The sequence below is a fragment of the Panthera leo genome, chromosome E3 (genome assembly GCF_018350215.1).
Source record: "Panthera leo isolate Ple1 chromosome E3, P.leo_Ple1_pat1.1, whole genome shotgun sequence".
NCBI classification, from domain to species: Eukaryota; Metazoa; Chordata; class Mammalia; order Carnivora; family Felidae; genus Panthera; species Panthera leo.
In genome coordinates, this window is record NC_056694.1 from 10845684 (window position 1) to 10867665 (window position 21982).

Sequence of the window (21982 nt, forward strand, 5' to 3'; positions counted from 1 at the left end):
GCCAGGCATAAAGCCGGGCTCCTTACATGGTTTCTGGTTCTGAGAGCGACCTGTCAGGTAGGTACTTTATGGACAAGGAAACCAAGCCTCAGAAAATTGTAGGCAATTGTTCAGGGTAACACAGCAAGTGGCAGAGCTGGGAGGTGAGCCAGGCTTTTCTTTCTGATTCCAAAGCCCTACCGGATCCATTACATTGTCCTGACCCCCCAGCGCTCCTGACCTGTGGCTCAGTCCTAGTGGTGGTGCTGGGGCCAATGGGTGCTCAGAGGAGGGGGGGGGGTGACATGGGGCCTTGCTTGCTTCCAGAGCTCTGAGCCACCTGCCCCAGGGCTGTGCTGGAGGAGTGACTAGTGTCCTGTGTCTACCCTGGGATGAGAAGACAGGGCTTGGGACAGGTGCAGTAGGGTTTTGCCCTTGGAATTGATGGAGGTCATCAAATCCAGTTCCCAGCTCCCGGGCTGGGCCGGACCACCCCGCTCCTAAGTGCTCTCATTTGCAGACACCCCATCACCACGACCCCAGAATACCACCTGCTCATTCAGTCAATTCTCCCAGGCTTGGCTCAGTCACATCAGTCACATGAATGGCAGTGCTGGGCCACTGTGGTCCCAACACACATGTAGGGTAAAGAAGGAAGCTGGCGGGGGGGGGGGGGGGGACACCTGGGTGGCTCAGTTGGTTAAGTGTCTGACTCTTGGTTTCAGCTCAGGTCATGATCTCACGGTTCGTGGGTTTGAGCCCCGGGTCGGGCTCTGTGCTGACAGTGCAGAGCTCTTCCTCTCTGCCCTCCCCAACTTGTGCACGCTCTCGTTCTCAAAATAAGCAAACTTAAGAAAAAATTTAAAAAGAAAAAAAAAAAGGAAGCTGGAGCCAGAAGGGTTGACTCAACACAGAAGAGCCCGCGGATGGTCCAGTCACAGAAGGCAGCCCAGGCTGAACCCTGCTAGCCCCTCCCCCGGCATCACCTGGCTAACTGCCAGGAAGCCGCACAGGACAGCCACCTGTCACGGAACGGCATGGACTTTGGAGTCACACAGACCTGGTGTGAGTCCTGACGACTTCTCTGCTGTGCTGCCTCGGCAGGCCGGTTCATCACTCTGAGCCCTAACTGCCGGTCTGTAAAACGAGGGGGCCGATCTTTGCCTGCGGGGGTCCACGGGGCGACACCTCCTGGTGTTAACGTCACAGGTACACCAGGGGCGGGTCCCCTCCGACCCCCTTGTAAACCAGCCCACCGCCCCGCCCCCTCCCCGGAAGGGAGCCTCTGAGCCAGCCGGACCCAGCTGTGCCTGCGGTCAGCCCCGTGAAGGACAGAAACTGCCGGGCTGGGGTCATTTTCCCTGCGTTTGAAGCCATGGGTTCAGGCCTCAGCTGGGGCCGGGTGCCTTGTGCAGGACACCGTTCCCTGGTCAGATTAATTCCTCCAATCCGGAAAGTAGTCACAATTTTGGGTCACTAATTCCAGCGCCAACAGGGATTAAGCACAGGGCGTGCGCGAGTGCGCACACACGCATTCAGAGGCCACCCCTCCGGGGAAGGTGCTGTGAAGGAAAGGTCATCAGGACGCTCCTGGCTTAAGTGGGAGGGAACTGGAGCACCCACGGTGAGCGAGATCAAAGCACCGCATCGATGTTCGATTTTCTGCAGCTGGTGACTAACTCGTGGCTGTGTGAGCGAATATCCCCATTCTTGGAAGAGGTTCCCACAAGTAGTCAGGGGTAGACGGTGTATGTACACCACTCAGGCGTGCACACTTGCAGGCAATGCTGTGTACACACACACACGCACACGCACATGAAAGAAACCAGGTGAACAAGTGATAAAGCAAAGGGGTAAAAGTTCAACAAGGTGAGAATCTGGCAAGAGGACACGTAAGTATTCTTCGTACCAGTCTCATTTCTGCAACGTCTTTACATATTTGAAATTATTTCAAAATAGGGGGCGCCTGGGTGGCTCAGTCGTTTAAGCGTCCGACTTTGGCTCAGGTCACGATCTCCTGGCTCAGGAGTTCGAGCCCCGCGTCGGGCTCTGGGCTGACAGCTCGGAGCCCGGAGCCTGCTTCGGATTCTGTGTCTCCTTCTCTCTCTGCCCCTCCCCCTCTTGCGCTCTGTCTCTATTTATCAAAAATAAACATAAAAAATTTTTTAAATGTTTTTATTTTTTTAAAGGAGAGAGAGCACTAGCAGGGGAAGGGCAGAGAGAGAGGGAGACACAGAATCCAAAGCAGGCTCCAGGCTCTGAGCTGTCAGCACAGAGCCCGACTCGGGGCTCTAACTCACAAACTGCAAGATCGTGACCTGAGCCGAAGTCAGACACTCAACCGACTGAGCCACCCAGGCGCCCCCAAAATAAAAACATTTTTTTAAAAAAGAAATCATTTTAAAATAAAGTGTATTTATTTTTAAAGCCATCTTCACACCCAACGCGAGGCTCGAACTTACCACCTGGAGATCAAGAGTCAGGTGCTCTCATGACTGAGCCAGCCAGGTGCCCCTCCAAATAAGTTTACCGGAAAAAAAAGACAACTTTCAAGCCTAGGCTTGACCAGTAACTTAGCCTTCGAAAGCCCGTGTTATTTGTTTTCTGGGGTTTTCCAGTGGTAAGTCCTACCTTTGTGGGTTGGCGTGGAGGCAGGGACAGGTCATACAGGAGTATGTGAATGTGTCTCCAGCGGACTGTCCCCAAGCTCGCAAACCCGTTAGAGCACATGGGGCGCCGTGTAACAAGCGGGGAGACACATGTGTGTGTCCATGATCTACACCTCTCTCTCTGTTTCTCTGTTGACTGATTTAACCTTCGGCGTGCCAGCCTCAACGCCGGCGGGGGTCGGGCGCGTTGGTGAACGAGTGAAACCCGCCAGGCGTTAAGAAAAGGGGACCGCCAGAGAAATACAAGAAAACAGTATTGATTTTTTACTGGACTATGGGTGAAGCATAAAATGTCATACAAACAGGGATACGGCAAGTTCCATTTCCGAGTCAAAGTGGGGAAGAAACAGGAAACGGCGACCTTTCATAACTCCGTTCTCACCTCACGATCCCCTGGGCTGAGGGGATGGCAGGCTCGCGCGGCCGGGGACGCGTTCAAAGTCACGTCGCGATGTGGAGCACGGAATCCCACTGCGGGCCCCTCGGCTGGGAGCAGTATTTGGTTTTGCTCAGTTTCATGATGGAAAAGAGCTGTTCGCAAATGTAGGTGCTCCCGAACATGGACAGAATCTTGGCGCAGTGGACCCTGTACTTGGGGTAGGTGCTCCACAGGTACTTGCAGAACTCCGGGACCCCGACCTTGTCGTATTTCGTCTTGAGCACCGTGTTGCACTGCAGGTCAATGACCTCCATCTGGAGCGCTTCGTGCACGCTCTCGATCTTCACCGAGAAAGGGGAGCTGAACAGGGCCAGTTCGCTTTCGTAGAGTTTGAAGTCGGACAACCTCTTCTGGAATTCAGTCTCTAGCTCCACGATCTTGGGAATGTAGTTCAGGCCGTCGCTCTCGTTTCTGGAAACCGACTTCAGCGTGGGGAAGTGGGCCAGGTTGTTCCTCGCCAGGTGAGTTTCCCAAAGGCACAGTTTGGCGAGGAACGCCCGGATCAGGTCGTACATCTGCGTCACGACCTGCGAGTGCCCTTGCAGGGACATGTTCAGGGTGTTCAGATGCGTTGTCATATCGACCAAGAAGGCCAAGTCTCGGATCCAGTCCTGAGAGCTCAGCTGAGGTAGGGGCTTCCCTCTGGATGACATGAAGTGATCGATTTCCTCCAGCGACTCGAAGAACCTCTTGAGCACCAGCCCGCGGCTGAGCCACTTAATCTCGGTGTAATACAGCAGGCTGCCGTACTGGCTCTCCAGTTCGTACAGCAGAGTCGTGAACTCGCTGTGGTTCAGGCCACGGGAGCAGATCCAGTGCACGGAGCTCACCACCACGCTCATCACGTGGTCCATCTTCAGCTTTTGCGCACAGAGGGACTCCGGGTGGATGATGCAGCACACAGACTTCAGATCCGAGTCCTTGCAAACCGTTGCCACCTTGGACTTGAGTTTCGTGACCAGTCCGTCGTTCACGTCTACCATCGCGGGGGTGCCGGTCGAGGCCACGCTTACCAGTTTTGACCAGTCGATGTGAAACTTCTTAAGACTTCTCTCGACCCGCAGAAACATCTCGTGGCCGGATTTTGTACCCGTCATGGGCACCGTATCCAAAAGCTCCTCCGACGCGTCGAAATTCTCGTCCACGCCACGGATGAATATGGCCAGCTGGGTGGTGTTGTTTATGTCCGTGATCTCGTCGATTGCAATGGAATAAGCCACAAACGACTTGATTTTTTCACGTAACTTCTCCCATAATTTCCCAGCCACGTCTTCTACGGGCTGCGCGGCAGCGTTTTCGTCGGGACTCGCGTTCGCAAACACCTGTTTCTGCTCGGGACCCGCGATTTCTGAGGACCCCAGGAGGTACTTCCTGAGTCCTTTCTTCAGCTCGTGGAGCTTCTCATCACGCAGCTTCTCCGTGTACTGGTCGTAGTGCTTACTGTGGTTCGTCTGATAGTGACGTCGGAGGTTGTATTCTTTGGACACCGACATGCTCTGTTTGCATATTAAACACGTAGGAATGTTCTGCACTTCCACGAAGAAATATGCTCTCTCCCACTTTTCTTGAAATACGCGGCCCTCCTGGTCTATCTTTCTCTTTCCCACTTTTGATAGAGACACGGAGACAAGAAATAGTTCACTTTTTCTCTTTACGAAAAATGATTGCAAAAGCATGATGATAAATGTCAGGGGTAAAGTGGCTGGGGGATGGGCATGGTTAACCCACCCCTGCGGAGAGGGACGGCCAGACCCTCCGCTCCAGCGAATTGCCGCTGGAGAGAACGTGGGCCCACGGTGGCCAGATCTTCAGATTTCTAAAGAAACCTTGGAGGGGCTCCTGGGTGGCTCAGTCGGTTGAGCTTCCGACTTTGGCTCAGGTCATGATCTCACGGTCCGTGAGCTCGAGCCCCGCGTTGGGCTCTGTACTGACTGCTCAGAGCCCGGAGCCTGCTTCGGATTCTGTGTCTCCCTCTCTCTCTGACCCTCCCCCGTTCATGCTCTCTGTCTCAAAAATAAATAAACATTAAAAAAAATTAAAAAAAAAAAACGGGGCGCCTGGGTGGCTCAGTCGAGTGACCAACTTCGGCTCAGGTTATGATCTTGCAGTTTGTGAGTTCGAGCCCCGCGTCGGGCTCTGTGCTGATGGCTCGGAGCCTGGAGCCTGCCTTGGGTTCTGTGTCTCCCTCTCTCTGCCCCTTCCCCACTCATGCTCTGTCTCTGTCTCTCAAAAATGAATAAACGTTAAAAAAAAAAAAATGAAACTTTGGAAATTGACTTTTTTTTTTTTTAATTTCTAAGTAAACTACACCACAGGTGAGGCTCGAACTCACGACCCCAAGAGTAAGTCACGTGCTCCATCCACTGAGCCAGCCAGGTGCCCCCCACCCCCAGAAATAGACTTTCATGAAAAAGTCTGTGGCTTTCTTTTTCCTTTTCTTTTTTTTTTTTTCTGCAAAAGTCCCTGGCTTTTCAATGTTGGCCGCATGTTCCCATTTTTAAAAGGTCCATGAGCCAGGGGCGCCTGGGTGGCTTACACAGTAAGCATCTGACCTCGGCTCAGGTCATGATCTCATGGTTCATGGGTTCAAGCCCCAAGTTGGGCTCTATGCTGACAGCTCAGAGCCTGGAGCCTGCTTCGGATTCTGTGTCTCCCTCTCTCTCTGCCCCTCCCCCCTCACACTCTGTCTCTCTGTCTGTCTCTCATAAATAAATAAACTTTAAAAAAAAGTTAAAAAAAAGGTACATGAGCCAAAAGAAAGGCATCTTTTGTAAAGTTCAACAAGGACCTATGTTTGCCACATCTGGTTTAAGCAAGAATGATGTGGCAGTATGTTTGCATTTTAATGCATATTTTTTCATTTGGGTCTCCAGAGAACTTTGAAATAACAGAGACATGGATGGCCACAGAAGGCGCGTGATTTACCTGCTGTGAGTCACAAAAGACCATGGTCATAGATAGCCACGGGACCGCACAGAACTTACTTGTTTGAAATTTAAAGAAATCTGGCCACGATGCAGGTGAGCTCTACTTGGGAGAAAACACAGGCCTAAAAATTCACTTTAAGAAAATGAAGGCAGAGACAGAAAGAAAGTCAATTCGGTGGTTGCCTGGGGCTGGGGGCGGGAACGGGAAATGACGGGACATGGGTAGAAGGAATGTTTTGGGGGTGACAGGAATGTCCTAATGTTAGATTGTGGTGACGGTTGCACAACTCTGTAAATTTACCAAAAATCACTGACGTGTGCACACTGCACACAAGCGAGTTTTACGGCACGTAAACCATGCCCCAGTAAAGCTACCAAAAACGTACCAAAAAAAAAAAAAAAATTCATTTGGCAACAAGGTGAGTTTAGGAATAACAGTCGGGCGTTTGTCAAGAGTGTTTTCGTTGTTTTCAAACTGTAAACGAGGAGGTTCCCTCGTGACTCGCACTCTTGCGAACAGCTCTCCACCTGCTTTACTCACCCTCCAGGGTGTTAACTTGCGTGCAAGGACTCCAGGGGAGATATCTGCCACGCACGGTGGCTGGGGCATTGCTCTGTCAGAACAGATTGAGGGGGCCCTGGGAGCCCCTGTCTGTGCCAGGCGGTACCCCTTTCGGGTCTGCACTGTGGGGAGATCTGGGTGGGGGATCACGGGGCGGGTGGAGCTGTGGTGGCCAGGCAGGCCCTATTTACCGGCTAGGATGGGCTAGTTCAGCATCAACCTACCAGCCCCTGGAGGGCTCCCGGATGAGGGCGCACCAGTGAGCCGCACCAAACCATCGCGGGAGAAGAAATGCCTGGCTGAGCAGCAGAATTAAAGGACCTGATCGCCAGCGGGGAAAAAAGAAACTGCATCTAGAGAGCACCACGCTTTGCTCTAAGGCTCAAGGCTCCAGAAGCAAGGAGTGCCCGCCGAGATGCGTCGCACCGCACGCTGGGTGCCGGAACGCCCTGCTCGCCACCCGGGATACTCACCGTTGCTAAGCTCGAGGCCCGGAAGCGGTCTGAAGAGAAAGAGACACGGTGAATGCAACAGAGGTCATCTGGCCCCTCTTGCCCGGTCAGTTCTGGTTGACGGGCTTCGGCGAGCGTCAACACTACGCTAGGTGCAGTGGGGGAGGCCGCCGCCGTCACCAGGGACATGGACACACGGCTCCCAGGAGCAGAGTACGGTAAACTCAGTGGGGGAGGCGGCTTGGCGCAGAAGCTTGGCTTCAGGGACCCACCGCCCACCTCCTGGGGTAAAAACAAAAAAGGCCCACCTTGTGCACACGGCGAGCCGCACGTTGGTTCTCGTGGCCAAGCAGGGAGCTCTCACTCACCTGATGACTGTGAATTTGATAAATTCCGCAGCATCCAAGATCCTTCTCATGGAGCTGATTTCCAGGTAACCGGGGGCTTTGAAGACCACCCCCGGGGGCATGCCGTCGATGACCACACAGCCGGGGTTGAACGTGATTTTCCTGTAGGGAACTTTCACGGGGAAATCTACCCCGATTGCTTCCCCTGGGATGAGACAGACAACGAAAGGCCTACTTGAGTGGGTCACTTACTTTTGCCCAGACCGTGGGGTTACTGCCAAGAGGTTAAAATCCTTCTCGCCAAGTGACCAACACGGGCGATCAGCCATTACTACTTCTCGAATAATCTTACTGACTGGGAAACTGGCAACGGGCCGTAAAGCAGATCCGGTTCCTCTCTCCGTTAAAGAGACAATCATAGCATCCACCCGAAAGAGGGTAAAGGTTTGTGAAGGGTACGTGATTAATCACAGGTGAGTGCTAAAAGCAATGTTCAGCCACGGTAAGAACTAAGGAAATCAAAAATAGCTATTATCATTGTAACTCGTGTGTGCGTGTAAAAGCTCTTTGGGAAAAAATACACACGCATCTTGATCATAACCCCTTCGTAGAAAGATCAATTTCTTTTTGGAAAAATATTGGGGCGCCTGGGTGGTTCAGTCGGTTGAGCGTCCGACTTTGGCTCAGGTCATGATCTCGTGGCTTGTGAGTAGTTGGAGCGCCCCGCGTCGGGCTCTGCGCGGACAGCTCGGAGCCTGGAGCCTGCTTCTGATTCTGTGCCTCCCTCTCTCTCTGCCCTCTGCCAACTGCTATCTCTCTCTCTCTCTCAAAAATAAACATTAAAAAAATTTTTTTAGTAATCTCTGCAGCCAACATGGGGCTCAAACTCATGACCCTCAGATCAAGTGTCACCCGCTCTTATGACTAAGCCAGCTAGGTGCCCCCAGAAAGATCAATTTCTTGGATAAAGTATTCAATTAAAAAGAAATACTTCAAAATACACATTTTGGATACGTAACAATATAAAAACTTACCAAATTTTCGACTAAAGAGGTCATTGACTTGTTCTCTTAGTTGTTTTATCTTTTCAATGCTGGATAATCGGTCCTTCTCGTTATCTAAAAATAATTAGACAATCAAGCAAACAAGGGTTATTGATGTATTTATTTGCCCCCATGAAAGCTGTTGGAGGAAGTGCCTGATGGCACATGAAAAAAAACACTTTACCTGGCTTATCATTCAATTTAGTTTTAGCAATAATTAAGCATTTTGAAAATGCTACAGATGACAGAGAATTTGCCAAATTATAACTCCATGTAAACACACTCCATACTACTTTAGGTTCGGAACATTTTCAACATCATGCAAGACAGGGATGTCCACTTTCACCAATACTCTTCAACATTAGCAATCCTAGCCAATGCAATATGACAAGTAAAAGGAAGAAGATGTAGTAGGATTAGAAGGAAATTACATGGTTCAAAATTCATGAGACACAGAATAGTGTACAATGAAACATCTCTCTCCCATCCCTCTCTTCAGTCTGTTTCTTTCCTTGGAGAAACTAGGTTATTAGATTCTTTTGCATCTCTCCAGATAGACCTTAGATATATGTATTCAGAAGAGATTGCTTGGCAGGAAGCAGATAAATTTCACCTCTGTGGCCAATTCCAATTTAACGGTAGCTGGTGGTTGGAGTTGCCTGCCCTGGCGGGTATTTTCCAGGTAATTCCAGGGCATGGCTGTGAAAAGAAACAGATCTGATGATGTCTGATATGAGCGAGATATGCAGTGTGTGACAATCTGTAGCGTATTTTTTATTTCTGAATTGTCATTGCTTAGCTGACAGGGTGAAGCAAAATATAATAAATAAATAAATCAATAGATAAATATCAGCTCTGAGGGACTAACCCGTGTCACAAAATGGTTAAAACAGAACAAAAGGAGGGTGCCTGAGTGGCTCAGTCAGTTAAGCATCTGACTTGGGCTCAGGTCACGATCTTGTAGCTCGTGGGTGTGAGCCCCTGCGTCGGGCTCTGTGCTGACAGCTCAGAGCCTGGAGCCTGCTTTGGATTCTGTGTCTCCCTCTCTCTCTGCCCCTTCCCCGCTCATGCTGTGTCTCTCTCTGTCTCTCAAAAACAAAACAAAAAAATATTTTAAAAAATAGAACAAAAGGAAACATAGAAAATAAATAATGATAAAGCCAGATAAGCTTCCATACCTGGAATTGTCACCTGAACGATGTTAAGATCTTCAACACCCACCGCGGAACGTGTAATACCCGAGGCAGTTGTCCTTCCTAAAAGTAGAAACTGAAATTTAGAACTCGAAGCAAATTAGGTCAATTCTCCTCTAAAAATGCCAAGGTGCTACTTTGGTCAGAAGCACAGATTCGATTTTTGAAGCTTCAGAGAACAATTAGCTGCAGGATAACAAGGCGCCACGGCATAACTGATAGCTGGGTCTCTGCAGTTCAGTGTCAAGGTCACAGGGGAAAGAGCCTAACTTTTTATTTAGTTCATAGCCTCTAATGCATCAGTCGGTATAATTTGACTTCAAAGGGATGTTTAAACGTGTATTTTCTTTGTTGTTACTCAGTTTAAAGGAGGGGGATGGGGAGGGGGAGGGGAAATAGAACATAAAGGGCCAAGAGGACATTTAAGAAGCACACGTCCTCTGAAAAACGATTTAACAGGCAGTCAAGGAAAGGCTCAGACAGGGTTAAAGAACAAAAGCAGACCGACTTCAGCCAGGTCACGATCTCGCGGTCCGTGAGTTCGAGCCCCGCGTCAGGCTCTGGGCTGATGGCTCGGAGCCTGGAGCCTGTTTCCGATTCTGTGTCTCCCTCTCTCTCTGCCCCTCCCCCGTTCATGCTCTGTCTCTCTCTGTCCCAAAAATAAATAAAAAAAAACGTTGAAAAAAAAAAAAAAAAAAAAAAAAAAAAGAACAAAAGCAGAGTGGACATTATCACGTTTTCTGGTCAAACGACAAACACAAGTGAAGTTATATGTGGGAAATGTAAAGGAACTTTCTAGTCCCTTGAGAACTCAAAGCTCAATCCATGTGTTCTGTGAACGATCCATCATCTGGCGTCTGCTTTTTTTTTTTATTTTAAATTTTTTACTGTTATTTTTTGAGAGAGAGAGAGAGAGAGAGAGAGCAAGCTGGGGAGGAAGAGAGACAGGGAGTCACAGAATCGGAAATCCAAACCAGGCTCCAGGCTCTAGGCTCTGAGCTGTCAGCATAGAGCCCAATGTGGGGCTTGAACTCACGAACCGTGAGATCGTGACCTGAGCTGAAGTCAGACGCTCAACCAACTGAGCCACCAGGCGCCCCACCGTTTTCTGCATCTAAAGAGCAAGACCTCAAAGGGACATGAGCCACATTGTCAACAAAAGCCATTAGGTTATCCTGCAGTGTTCCGGGGCTGCTTCAAACACAGAATTTGGGGAGGAAATGTGGCAAAGTTTGTAAGTCTTGACCTCAAAATGACTCATTTTTCTGGTAAATCTAGTAGGTCCTGGAAAGCCCTATCCTTAACAACCTGGTTGAACATTAAGAGCTTACTGAAACTACTGTCAATTTCCATCATCAACTTGAAGTAAGAAAAACCTTCCCGGGGCGCCTGGGTGGCTTAGTCAGTTGAGCGTCTGAGTCTTGATTTCAGTTCAGGTCACGATCCCAGGGTTGTGGGATCGAGCCCTGCGTCGGGCTCCATGCTGAATGTGGAGCCTGCTTGGGATTCTCTCTCTCTCTTTCTCTCTCTCTGTCTCCCCCCCCCACCTCCACCTCCCCCCTCCTCCGCACCGCCTCTCAAATTAAAAAGCAAACACACAAACAAAAAATCTTTCAGGGCACTTTACGCCGTCGAGCCTCCAAAAAGCCCAGAACTAATTTGGGTCACCAGACTCAATTAAGAAACAGTGTCAGAAGATAAGGCATTATGATCTGATAAAGTACTAATGTTTTATCCTTAAACCTGATTCCTCCAAGGGCACCTGGCTGGCTGTCAGAGGAGCGTGTGATTCTTGATCTTGGGGTCATGAGTTTGAGCCCCACGCTGGGTGTGGAGATTACTTAAAAAACCCAAATAAACTTAAAAATAAAGATAAAACTGACTCTTCAACATGTAAAATCTGTCATAAAACATACTAAGCACGATTTGCAAACTAATCAAAATCCGATTGTAATTAATGCATAAATTGGCAGTTAACCCATTTTGATGGCCCCGCGCATTTCAAATAAATGGATGGTATTTTCACGAATGGGTGTAAACCTTAACTCTCCTAAAACTATCTCTGTACGTAAACGAGTCTTTCTTAGTTACTGCTCAACTGTAAGTTAGTTTAAAGGTGCTCACCCAGGGGCGCCTAAGTGTCCGACTTCAGCTCAGGTCATGATCTCATGGTTCAGTTCGTGGGTTCGAGCCCTATGTTGGGCTCTGTGCTGACAGCTTGGAGCCTGGAGCCTGCTTCAGAGTCTATGTCTTCCTTTCTCTCTGCCCCTCCCCTGCTTGCTCTTTCTCTCTCCCTCAAAAATAAACATTGAAAAAAAAATAAAAATAAAAAAAGCTATTTCTTTAAAAAAAAATCTCTACACCCAATGTGGGGCTCAAACTCATGAACCTGAGATCAAGAGTTACACGCTCTTTCAACTGAGCCAGCCAGGCTCCCCCGTTTCCTTTTTCAATTGAAGGAGATGTGACATACAACGTCGCAATAGCTTCAGGGGTACGACACAGTGAGTTGACATGTTCCGCTATATTTTTTTAAAAATGTTTGAGAGAGAAAGGGAGAGAGGGAAAGAGATAACGAGCAGGGAAGAGGCAGAGAGAGAATCCCAAGCAGGCTCCATACTGACAGCACGGAGCCCAATATGGGGCTTGAACTCATGAGCCATGAGATCATGACCTGAGTTGAAATCAAGAGCCAGGTGCTTAACCACTGAGCCACCCAGGCGTCCCTGTTATATTCTTAGAAGTACTGTGAGGCAACAACCCAAACGTCCATCAATGGAAGAACGGATAAACCATGATTGAAAAAAAATTTGTTTTTAACGTTTATTTATTTTTGAGACAGAGAGAGGCAGAGCATGAACGGGGGAGGGGCAGAGAGAAGGGAGACACAGAATCCGAAGCAGGCTCCGGGCTCCGAGCTGTCAGCACAGAGCCTGACGCGGGGCTTGAACCCATGGACCGTGAGATCATGACATGAGCTGAAGTTGGATGCTCAACCAACAGAGCCACCCAGCCCTGAACTTTGGAGATTTTAAGTGAAAGAAACCAGGCCCCAAGGGTCACACATTGTGCAATCCCACCGGTAGGAACTATGTAGAACAAGTAAGTCCAGAGACAGAGAGTAGATTGGTGGATGACCGTGACGGGGGGGAGGAGAGAATGGGGAGGGATGGTAATGGGTACAGGGTTTCCTTCTGGGGAGACAGAAATGTTCTGGAACGCGATAGAGGTGGTGGTTGCCCAACACCATGAATGTACTACATGCTACGGAATCATTTATTCTAAAATGGTTAATTTTATGTGATGTGAGTTTCACCACAATAAAAAGCATTTAAGGTAATTTAAGGGTTTCCTTTCGTGGGGTTTTAGGGGGAAAAAGCCCCACACCGTATGGCTCAGAATGGGAGGTACCGGAGGCCTTATGATGGCTCTGAAATTGGGCAATGTAAATATCACGTTTAAACCCACTGAGGCCCCCCTGACTTCAGGTGTGAGTGAATCCGCACACATCTACCCGTCTAAGGGAAAATCCATCTACCCCTGCTGGCTGGGGGGTCAGGGACATCGTCCCCGGACAGGAAAGCACCTCCTCCGAGTCTAATTATCCTGACGGCATCGCCACATAATTCCCAATAAAGCTTTCAGGGTTAACACCCTGCAGAGAAGTGGTCCCTTCACACAGAACCAATCAGGACCTGACTTTTCCCCCTAATACTTAACGAATCTATGCTTCCGGTGGAGCGGGGTGGGGGAACGGTAAAGGCAAAAGGAAGAAAAGTAAAATCACGTTAATTCTAATACTGGTGGCTATGGCTCCTTTTTTCTTTCTTTTTGTATTTTCGCCTAAGTTTCCTCTTTTTTTTTTTTTTTTTTTGAGACAGAGAGAGACAGAGCATGAACGGGGGAGGGGCAGAGAGAGAGGGAGACACAGAATCGGAAGCAGGCTCCAGGCTCTGAGCCATCAGCCCAGAGCCCGATGCGGGGCTCGAACCCACGGACCGCGAGATCGTGACCTGAGCCGAAGTCGGACGCTTAGCTGACTGAGCCACCCAGGTGCCCCCTAAGTTTTCTCTTTCTATATGAAATTTCTTTCTAAACAAAATTGAGATCCTACTGTAAATTATGACTCGAGTGTCCCTCTGTTTTGTTTCTAACTTGTCTTGAGCCAGACAGCTGACTTTCACGGAATGCCCATGAGCATTTTCCCCAGCGGGTGGCCACGACCCTTTCCCTAACTGCTGGGCACTTACGCCACACCTGCTTTTTCTCTGTTATAAACAGTGATGAGGGGCGCCTGGGTGGCTCAGCTGGTTAAGCGGCCGACTCCCGATTTCAGCTCAGGTCGTGATCTCACAGTTCATGAGATCGAGCCCCGCGTTGGGCTTCGAGCTGACAGCACGGAGCCTGCCTGGGATTCTCTAACTCCGTCTCTTTCTGCCCTTCCCCCGCTCATGCACACACACTCTCTCTCAAAATAAAATAAACTTAAAAAAAAAATAGTGATGAGAGGGATTTTCCCCCTAAAACAATGAACTTGATGACACCATTTTTAGAATTCAAATATATGAAGTACAAATGGAAGAATCAAGTCCAGATGGGAACATTCATTTACTCTCAAAATTTCCCTAATCGTGGCAAAATCAATCCAGACCCTGTGGTGTTTCATGAGAAGTAATATTATCTCTAAATTAAAAAGGACTCCCTTTTTGATAATGGAAAGAGTTTGATAACGTAAGCAATTTGATAATGTAAAGAAATAAAAGGTATCCAAATTGGTAAGGAAGAAATAAAGCTCTCACTATTTGCAGATGACATGATACTATATATAGAAAATCCCACAGACTCCACCAAAAAACTACCAGAATGGACGAAGGAATTCACTAAGGTTGCGGGATACAAAACCAATATACAGAAACCTGTTGCATTTCTGTGCACTAATAATGGAGCAGCAGAAAGTGAAATTAAGAAAACAATTTCACTTACAACCGCACCAAAAACAATAAAATGTCTAGGAATAAACTTAACTATAGAAGTGAAAAGACCTGTACTCTGAAAACTAAAAGTACCAGTGAAAGAAATTCAAGACGACACAAAGAAATGGAAAGACATTCCATGCTTATGGGCTGGAAGAACAAATATTGTTAAAATAGCCATACTCCCCACAGCCATCTACAGACTCAATGCGATCCCTACCAAAATACCAAGAGCATGTTTCACTGAACTAGAACAAACACTCCTAAGATTTGTATGGAACCACCAAAGATCTCGGACAGCAATCTTGAAAAACGAAAACAAAGCTGGAGGCATCACAATTCCAGATTTCAAGTTCTATTACAAAGCGGTAGTAATTAAAACAGTATGGGACTGGCATTAAAACAGACGCATAGATCAATGGACTAGAACAGAAAACCCAGAACTAAACCCCCAATTATATGGTCAATTCATCTTCGACGAAGGAGGAAAGAATATATGAGGGGGAAAAGACAGTCTCTCCAACAAATGGTGATGGGAAAACTGGACAGCCACATGCAAAAGAATGAAACCGCGTCGCCTCGCACCATACACAAAAATAAACTCAAAATGGATTAAAGACCTAAATGTGAGACCTGAAACCATAAAAATCCTTGAAGAGAGCAAGGTAGTAATTTCTCCGACATCGGCTGTAGCAACATTTCTCTAGAAATGTCCCCCAAGGCGAGGGAAATCTTGCTTTTAAGCAAAAGTAAACCGTTGGGACGACATCAAAACAAAAAGCTTCTACACAGCGAAGGAAACCATCGACAAATCTAAAACGCAAACTACTGAATGGGAGAAGATATTTGCAAATGACAGATCCAATAAAGCGTGAAGTATGCAAAATATATAAGGAACTGATACAACTCTACACCCAAAAACCAAATAATCCAATTAAAAAATGGGCAGAAGACGTGGACAGACGCTTCTCCAAAGAAGACATCCGGATGGCCAACAGACACATGAAAATGCTCAGTGTCACTCAGCAACAGGGAAATGCAAATCAAAACCACAACGAGATGCCACGTCACACCTGTCAGAATGGCTAAAGTCAACAACACGAGCAACAGCGGGTGTTGGCGAGGATGCGGAGAAAGGGGAACCCTCTTGCCCTGTTGGTGGGAATGCAAACTGGTGCGGCCGCTCTGGAGAACAGTGTGGAGGGTCCTTAAAAAATGAAAAATAGATCTACCCTACGATCCAGTAATCATACTAGTGGGTATTTACCCCCAAAACATAAAAACACGAATTCAAAGGGATACGTGCACCCCGATGTTTATCGCAGCATTATTTATAATAGCCAAATTATGGAAGCAGCCCGTGTCTATCCACAGAGGAAGGGATGTATATACATATCCAATGGAACATTATTCAGCCATAAAGAAAAGAACGAAATCTTGGGGCACCTGGACGGTTCAGTCGGTTGAGCGTTTGACTTCGGCTCAGGTCATGATCTCGTGGTTCGGGAGTTCGAGCCCCACATCGGGCTCACTGTCGTCAACCCGTCAGCACAGGGCCTGCTTCAGATCCTCTGTCCCCCTCTTTCTGCCCCTCCACCACGTGTGCTCTCCCCAAAATTAAAAAATTAAAAAAAAAAAACCAAAACCTTGCCATTTGCCACAACATGGATGGATGTGGAAAGTATAATGCTAAGCAAATAAGTCAATCAGAGAAAGACAAAACCATATGATCTCACGCATATGTGGAATATAAGAAACAAAACAAACAAGCAAAGGAAAAAAAGCTAGAGAGAGAGAGAGAGAGGCTCAAACCCACGAACTGTGAGATCATGACCTGAGCCGAAACCAAGAGTCAGACGCTCAACCGACTGAGCCGCCCAGGCGCCCCTTGGATGTGGTTTTGAAACAGACATCTGAACAAAACCCAAACAGATTACACGTCAGCGTGTAAGTCTTTTAACGAAAATTATCTTACGTGGTGGATCTTAAAAATAAATCTGTTTAAAACCACACTTCGAACTTGACTTCTGTGAGATACTTGCCGTTGAACGGAGTTTACTGCTTCTAGGCCCGATCAGTTGTTATCAGTAAACTCTTCATCCATCTAGCGGAAGTGGGGGTGTGTTTTCTAAGGGAAATGCAGCCCTCCCTGCCCATCCCCTTCCCTCTTCCCCTCCCTGCCCATCCCCTTCCCTCTTCCCCTCCCTGCCCATCCCCCTTCCTTCTTCCCTCACTGGGGAGGGCGGACAGTCTGGTGCTGATGTGCATGGCGTAAAACACACACACACACGCACGCACACACACCTCCACCCCCCACATACACACCCCGCCCCCACATATACCACCCCCCCCCCCAATAACCCCTTTAGGAATGGATGAACGCCACACTCAGCCACGTGTCACTCTGACAAGGCTTTAGGCAACTGACCTTCAATTTTCACCTCGGCTTCGGGGTCCTCACACGCTTCTGATGGGACAAGCAGAGTGGAATCTTGAAAAAAAAAAAGATTTCTAAAATGACATCTGTTATTATGTAATCTCGCCTTCCAAGAGGAGCTTATCCTGGCATTTTAGACATGTGTCATACTTAATACACGTAGAGGTATAAACGTGAAGGTAATTTTTGTAAACAATTTTGTTTATTTTTATTTTGTTAGTAATCTCTACATCCACCATGGGGCTCGAACTCACAACCCCAAGATCAAGGGCCGCACGCTCTTCCAACTGAGCCAGCTGGGCGCCCCTAAACCTGAAAGCATTTTCAAAGTTTATTTATTTATTTCAAGAGAGAGAGAGCGAGCACGAGTGGGGGCAGGGAAGAGAGAGAGAGGGAGAGACAGAATCCCAAGCAGGCTCCCTGCTGCCAGTGCAGAGCTTGATGCAGGGCTTGAACTCACGAACCATGAGGTCATGACCTGAGCCAAAATCAAGACTCAGATGCTTAACTGACTGAGCCACCCAGGCATCCCTGAAGGTAGTTTTAACTTTACTTTTATTTGACTAAAAGATTAAAAAAATTTTTTTAATTAAAATTAAAAAAAATTTTCTTTAATGTTTATTTTTTTTTTTTTGAGACAGAGACAGAGCATGAGCGGGGGAGGGGCCAAGAGAGAGACAGAGAGAGAGAGACAGAATCTGAAGCAGGCTCCAGGCTCCGAGCTGTCAGAACACAGCCCGACGTGGGGCTCGAACTCACGAACCGTGAGATCATGACCTGAGCCCAAGTCGGACGCTCAACGGACTGAGCCACTCAGGCACCCCTGTAATTTTAACTTTCAAAGGGATCACAGGGTAAGAAAGGACAACCTTATAAGGGTTAAGGGGAGAGAAGAAACTCTCAGATCTTATAACACAACACCCGGTTACCCACGTCAGGGGACACAGAATGTCCATCTAATGGAATTCCTGTGGTCATAGCGTTTCCTTGTTGTCAGGAATCACAGGGATCAAAGAAAGCACTCTTGTCTCTCTCTCAAAAATAAATAAACACTAAAAAAAAAAAAAAACCTTCCATTAATTGTTCATGAAGGGAGAAAGACGCAAAACAAATCAGTTGTTTGGATATTGGACTATGGTAATGGAACGCGTAATGCTTGGGGGGAAACGGGTGAAGACACCAGACCTCTCTGACTGTTCTTGCAGCTTTTTCTGAATCTTTAGTTAAAAAGGTAAAAAAAAAACCCAAATCAAACGAATTCAGGTGTATCATAAATGGGTTTCCTGCTGTACTATAATAATAAAAAACCTCTTGGGGGTGTGGGTTGGTTCAGGCAGTAGAGTGTGCAACTTTTGATCTTGGGGTTGTGGGTTCGAATCCCATGCTGGGTGGGGAGATTACTAAAAAAAAAAAATACTTAAAAAAAAAATCTCTTCAGAAACAAAGTATTTCAAAGGCCAACATCCAGTGACATCTCTCTGATTCTCACTCCACACTAGTTCTACCCGGATTCCCATGTAGGCCTTCCTCTATCTTTTTTTACAAAAAAATTTTTTTAACGTTTATTCGTGTTTTTTTGAGAGACAGAGAGAGACACACACACAGAATCTGAAGCAGGCTCCGGGCTCTGAGCTGTCAGCACAGAGCCCGACGCAGGGCTCGAACTCACGAACCGTGAGATCATGACCTGGGCTGAAGTCGGACGCTCAACCGACTGAGCCACCCAGGCGCCCCTCAGAGAAGCTATTAAAAATGACACAGGGGTGCCTGGGTGGCTCAGTCCGTAAGGTGTCCGACTCTTGATTTCAGCTCAGGTCACAATGTTGCGGTTCATGGATTCCAGCCCCGCGCCTGCTTGGGATTCTCCCTCCCCCTTTCTGTATGACCCTCATCAAAAATAAATAAATAGGGGCGCCTGGGTGGCTCAGTTGGTTAAGCATCTGCCATGATCTCACAGTTTGTGGGTTCGAGCCCCACGTCGGGCTCTGTGCTGACAGCTCTGAGCCCGGAGCCTGCTTCGGATTCTGTCTCCCCCACTCTCTGCCCGTCCCCTGCTTGTTCTCTGTCTCTCAAAGATAAATAAATGTTAAAAATAAAATAAAATAAAATAAAATAAAATAAAATAAAATAAAATAAAATAAACAAAAACAAAAGACCACACAAGGATGCCTGGGTGGCTCAGTCGGTTAAGTGTGCAACTTTGACTTAGGTCATGTTCTCACAGTTAGTGAGTTCAAGCCCCACATCAGGCTCTGTGCTGACAGTGGAGAGCCTGCTTCAGATTCTCTGTCTCCCTCTCCCTCTGCACCCTCCCTGCTTGTGCTTTCTCAAAAATAGATAAATAAACATTAGAAAAACAACAACGCTGGGGTGCCTGGGTGGCTCAGTCCATTGAGCGTCCGACTTCGGCTCAGGTCATGATCTCACGGTCCGTGAGTCCGAGCCCTGTGTCGGGCTCTGTGCTGACAGTTCAGAGCCTGCAGCCTGCTTCGTATTCTGTGTCTCCCTCTCTCTCTGCTCTCCCCTGCTCATGCTCTGTCTCTCAAAAAATAAATAAACATTAACAAAAAAAGAATTCTGGTATACCCATTCAAGAAGAGAAAATGGAATAAAGCAACAAATGACACAGATGTGAAGTTTTCTCACCACGCGACCTCTAATCCAGGTGCTTTACGTAGAATCTCTTACAGGTCGGAGAAGGAAGAGACTCACAGATTCCCAGAGCCACATTCTAGGGCTAAGACTCATCTGGTTTTCTAAGAAGGCATGCCAGGAAGCTGCCTTAGTTTCAAACATGCGTCATGGGCGTTTCAAAGACTGTGTTCTTTGCAAAATACTGTAGACTAAAAACCAAAAAAAAAAGAAAAAAGAAAAAAGCATAAAATGGCTTTTCCAACCTTCCATGGATAATTCCATGTCTATTACGTCGCTGCTCCCAGAAGTATGATGGCTGTCTGAAAGGGAAGCAAATGATACAGATATTTAAAAAGGGCAAAATGCAAAATGTAAACAAGAATCCATTTATGTTTGTTATTTAAAAGAATTTTTTTAAGCTTATTTATTTTCAGAGACACAGAGACAGCAAGAGTAACGGGCAGAGAGAAGGAGAGAGGATCCCAAGCAGGCTCTGCACTGTCAGCACAGAGCCTGACACGGGGCTGGAACTCACGAACTGTGAGATCGTGACCTAAGCCGAAACCAAGAGCTGAACACTTAACCTACTGAGCCACCCAGGTTCCCCTAAACAAGAATCCATTTAAAACCGTCCAAACAGTTCAAGACCCACGCAGGAATGCACATGAAAAATACTTCAACTCCTTGAAATAAAATTCACACAAATGGTCCTTTGTCTATGTCTTTTGTTGTCTTACCTGCACTCTGGAGAAGTTTCACACCTACAGAAGCAGGGATGGTACAATAATACCACGTGCCCTTCCCCGGTGCCAATAGTCACCAACTCCATATCCTGTTTTTCTGTGCCCCCTTTTTTCACTATGGGATCTTCAGAGCCTTTTTTCTTTTTTTTAAAATATTTATGGTTTTGAGAGAGAGACAGAGCATGAGCGGGGGAGGGGCAGGGAGAGAGGGAGGCACAGAATCTGAAGCAGGCTCCAGGGTCTGAGCCCCATGTGGGGCTCGAATTCACGCACCATGAGATCGTGACCTGAGCCGAAGTCAGACGCTTAACTGACTGAGCCAACGAGGCACCCCTAAAGATTTTATTTGTAAGTAATCTCTACACCCAATGTGAGGCTTGAACTCACAAGCCCGTGATCAAGAGTCACATGCTCCACTGGCTGAGCCAGCCAGCACCCCGTTTTCCATTTTAAATAGCATAATTTGCATTTTCGTCGTTCAGTTAAAACAGTTCTTATTCTGGATAGGATATCCTCATCTGATATATAACTTGCAAACATTTCCTCTAATTCCATTGGTGGCCTTTTTACTTTTTTGATAGAGTTCTTTGAAGTACAAGTTTTTAATTTTGATGAAGTTTAATTTATTTTTTTCCTTTGGCTGCTCTAGCTAAGAAACCATTATCTAATCCAAGGTCACAACCATCTGCATCTAGGAGTTCTAAGTGCATGAGAATTTTTAACTCTTACATTTAGGTCTCTGATCCATTTTGAGTTAGTTTTTGTATATGGTGTGAGGTAGAGGTCCGAATGGATCTTTCTGTATGTAGAAAGCTGGTTATTCTAGTACCATTTTTTTGAAAAGACTATTCTTTCCCCAATGAATTGTTTTGGCACCCTTGTTGAAAATCAAGTAGCTATAAAGATAGGGGTTTATTTCTGCACTCTCAAATCTATTCCACTGAATATCCACTGTCTAACCTTATGCCAGGACCACAGTCGATAACTGTAGCTTTTGCAGTAGGTTTTGAAATCAGGAAATGTGGGTCTTCTGACTCTGTTCTTTTTCAAGATTGTTTTGGCTATTCCGGGTTCCTTGAATTTCCATAACAATCTTAAGGAAGTCTTCCAGTCCATGAACACAGAATATCTTTCCGTTTATTTAGATCTCCTTTAATTTTTTAAACAACGTTTTATAGTTTTCAGTGTACAGGTCTTGCAATTCTTTGGTTAAATTTTTTCTTAAGTATTAAAATTCTTTTAATGTGTATTTATTTTTGAGAGACAGCACGCAAGTGGGGGAGGGGCAGAGAGAGAGGGAGACAGAGAATCTGAAGCAGGCTCCTCCAGGCTCCGGGCTGTCAGCACAGAGCCTGACACGGGGCTCGAACCCACAAACTATGAGATCATGACTTGAGCCAAAGTTGGCTGCTTAACTGACTGAGCCACCCAGGCGCCCCTTAAGTATTTTATTTAAAAACAATATTTTTTAATGTTTATTTATTTTTGAGAAAGAGAGAGACAGAGTGTGAGTGGGGGAGGGGCAGAGACAGAAGGAGACACAGAATCGGAAGCAGGCTGTTAGCACAGAGCCCGACGTGGGGC

The 21982-nt window shown here is 47.2% G+C and overlaps 1 protein-coding gene across 7 annotated transcripts in view; it reads right to left on the reverse strand.

Moving 5' to 3' along the window:
* Window positions 1-2889: 2889 nt before the first annotated feature.
* The window catches only part of LOC122209703 (general transcription factor II-I repeat domain-containing protein 2B), a 50427-nt gene continuing 31334 nt past the window's right edge, over window positions 2890-21982 (reverse strand). For 4 of the 7 annotated variants that reach the window (XM_042921816.1, XM_042921817.1, XM_042921814.1 and 1 more), the window contains exons 10-16: window positions 19919-19975; window positions 17013-17075; window positions 9597-9674; window positions 8410-8493; window positions 7397-7580; window positions 7050-7078; window positions 2890-4693 (exon numbers count right to left, since the gene is read on the reverse strand). In XM_042921816.1, coding sequence (XP_042777750.1) covers window positions 3090-4693; window positions 7050-7078; window positions 7397-7580; window positions 8410-8493; window positions 9597-9674; window positions 17013-17075; window positions 19919-19975 — 2099 coding nt within the window. In that variant the 3' untranslated portion in view covers window positions 2890-3089. Of the gene's footprint in view, window positions 4694-5764; window positions 6148-7049; window positions 7079-7396; window positions 7581-8409; window positions 8494-9596; window positions 9675-16626; window positions 16689-17012; window positions 17076-19918; window positions 19976-21982 lie in introns of those variants that run through there. The other 3 variants (XR_006197719.1, XM_042921818.1, XM_042921819.1) reach the window with 3 other exon arrangements.